The sequence below is a fragment of the Salvelinus sp. IW2-2015 genome, linkage group LG14 (genome assembly GCF_002910315.2).
Source record: "Salvelinus sp. IW2-2015 linkage group LG14, ASM291031v2, whole genome shotgun sequence".
Classification (NCBI taxonomy): Eukaryota; Metazoa; Chordata; class Actinopteri; order Salmoniformes; family Salmonidae; genus Salvelinus; species Salvelinus sp. IW2-2015.
In genome coordinates, this window is record NC_036854.1 from 23,591,914 (window position 1) to 23,594,558 (window position 2,645).

General features: G+C 43.3%; 1 protein-coding gene across 2 annotated transcripts in view; it reads right to left on the bottom strand.

Annotated features, from left to right (window-relative positions):
* The window catches only part of LOC111972724 (tau-tubulin kinase 2-like), a 33,417-nt gene extending 30,892 nt beyond the window's left edge, over positions 1-2,525 (bottom strand). Inside the window, exons 1-3 of one of the 2 annotated variants that reach the window (XM_023999784.2) lie at positions 1,879-2,525; positions 757-894; positions 285-432 (exon numbers count right to left, since the gene is read on the bottom strand). In XM_023999784.2, coding sequence (XP_023855552.1) covers positions 285-432; positions 757-828 — 220 coding nt within the window. In that variant the 5' untranslated portion in view covers positions 829-894; positions 1,879-2,525. The remainder of the gene's footprint in view (positions 1-284; positions 433-756; positions 895-1,878) is intronic. The other variant, XM_070446591.1, reaches the window with a different exon arrangement.
* Positions 2,526-2,645: the final 120 nt, after the last annotated feature.

Genomic DNA, 2,645 nt, shown 5'->3' on the forward strand with positions numbered 1-2,645 from the left:
TTGCGGCCGCAGCCTACAAAGCGACACACATGATCTTTACCTGAAGCAGAGAAACATAAATGTTGCTTACTTAGAAGGTCTCTCTTCTAAAACACATCAGATATTTACAGTATCTGGCCAAATTATTAGAAACACGTAAATATCCAATCAATATTTTCCACAAAGGTTTGATACGGTTGTGTGAATTTCAAAGTGATGGACATTTCAGTGCATTTCCGAACGACCTCCATTCTAAACGTATATCTGAGGTCATACTGTATTCCAACAGTACCCCTGTCTCTCACCCTGGAGCTTCTTCAGCACGGCCACCTCCATCTTCAGCACCTGTTTGGGCTGCTGAGCAGACTCCACCTTCAGGGCCACGTTGACCTGGCTCAGCTGATCCAGCACCTCGTAGATCTCCCCGAAGCCACCCCCACCAATTTTCTTCAGCTGAAAAWAGAATGGAGAAGGTGGAATGCAGGTAGTAAAGAAAGAAGAGAGAGCGGGTGGGTGGGGGATGGAGAGAGGTGGAGAGAGAGAACGATAGGGAAGGTGTGAGTGTTCTGTATGTAAAGTGCCATACTGTACCTACAGAAGGTATACACACACAACACATCTTATACCGGTTAGACACATTACATAACACATTACAGAAAGCTGCTTTGACATTCTCGCTGCTGCCTTCTCGCTAGGAGAATGGGAGCAGCAACAAGACAGATTTGACCGAAGCTAGCTGTGCCCTTTCTGTAGCTGGTAGTATTTATAGTAACTCACCACTCTCCATCTCTCCCGGACCAAGTCTGTGACTGACAGGATGTCTGCCGCCTGCTCTACTGCACCACTCATCCCAAGTGCTGCTCGGAGTGCTCCCAACGACGGCCTGCACCTGGCATCAGTGTCGCTGGCTTTTTACTGCCGAAAGAAATGGCGAAAGGAGAGAAACATTTCAATTTAGACAACTGACAAATCATGCCGAAGTAGAGTCCTTGATGACCTCCGTCTTCATGTGTCCCCAGAGAGATGTCAAAATGTGTGTGTTTTCTCTGTCATTTTACTTTCTTCACCTATATACTAATGTAAAGGACGTATTGGAACATTTACATCCATTTGTTTTTACTCACTGCAAATAATGTTTCTTTAGATAATCGCATCACTGGACATATTGAAAGCCCCATCAGCAGAATCTACAACCTCTATTGCAGGCTACTTTTAAAGCCCATCTATTGCAGGCTACTTTTAAAGCCCATTTAGCCAAGTCCTTTTTCGTACTGTTGTAATAGCTAATATAGCTAAGGATAATGCATGAACACAGTGATTGCCATAAGAGCTGCTTGTTCGCAACTTACCCTGTGTGTTGTTTACGTAGCCAACAGACATAGCAATGTACCAACCCAACATAGCCATCCTATTCCAACATCATCAGCTGTCATTCTGAAAACTGTTAATACAGGCATTTCATTTGATAAAATATCTGGCAAGCTGGTAGGCTAGCTGGCTAACGTTAGCTAGGTCTAGTAACGTTAAGGTCTTACAAAAGAGAGAGRGGAAGGATCGCTTTGCTAAAAATTAGATAGCGTAACGTTACCTTGCTTGACAACAAAGCATCACCCTTTGCATCCATCACGCACTGGACCAGTTAGCTAACAACAAACCAATGCTAGCTATCTTTTTAGACAGCTATCTATCTAACGTTATCTATCTATATGGTATTTAGTAGCTGGGATAACACTAAATATGGGTAACGCTAGCTAGCTAACTGGTACAAGCAAACGATTTCTTGTCTCTGTAACATGTCGTTTATTTAGCAAGCAAAATAGCTAGCATGCTATGTAACAAGCCTAGCTAGCTAATTTTGGCTAGTAAGGCAGATTTACATGCGGCTTTCATCTAACCTACCTTATTTGATTGCACCATTTCCAAGAATATACTCTTTTCAATCCAGACAGTTAAGTGACATTTCTCCATATCCACTGCTGTGCTTTCAACTCTTAAAACGTTTCATGGGAAGAACGCTTCTCCTCCGCTCATTCACACAACAGAAGCGGTTACGTCACGGGCAAGCGCTCCTTCTATCAATTGATTGATCAATCTGCATCTTTGCAGAGTTCTCTCTTCGATAAGAGAATGCTCTATCTCCGCTGCCGGGCTAGGGATACGAAATATAGATGTCCCTGTCATTGCATTATTAGAATCAACAGCGTTTCCTGGCACATGCTAAAACTGTGATGAGATTGTGAGATTACAGTATTATGCGCAAAAGAGTGGCACCTCAGAACAGCAATGCAGACAGTGCATTGACACCAGAGACTGATCGACAGTGACAGATCAGAATGAATCCACTGACATTTTAAAGCTAAATTGTGCTATCAAATGCTACATAGAATACTTTGGAAATGCAAATTGTGCTAATGATATATATCCACATATTATTACAATGCCACACCACTGTCCAAAATCAATCACTTTGGATTTAGGCATGCAGGCACCCTTCAACATGCGATCCTTATGGGAGGCTGGGGGCTTGCTGACGGAATTTCCCGGTAGAAACACTGCCAGGGTGTGCTGCAATTTACTGGATGACGCCAAACGCAAGCAGTGGGACAACCATACAAATCATTGGGACAACCGTATAAGGTGGATAATAGGCGTGGTCAGACAGTCGA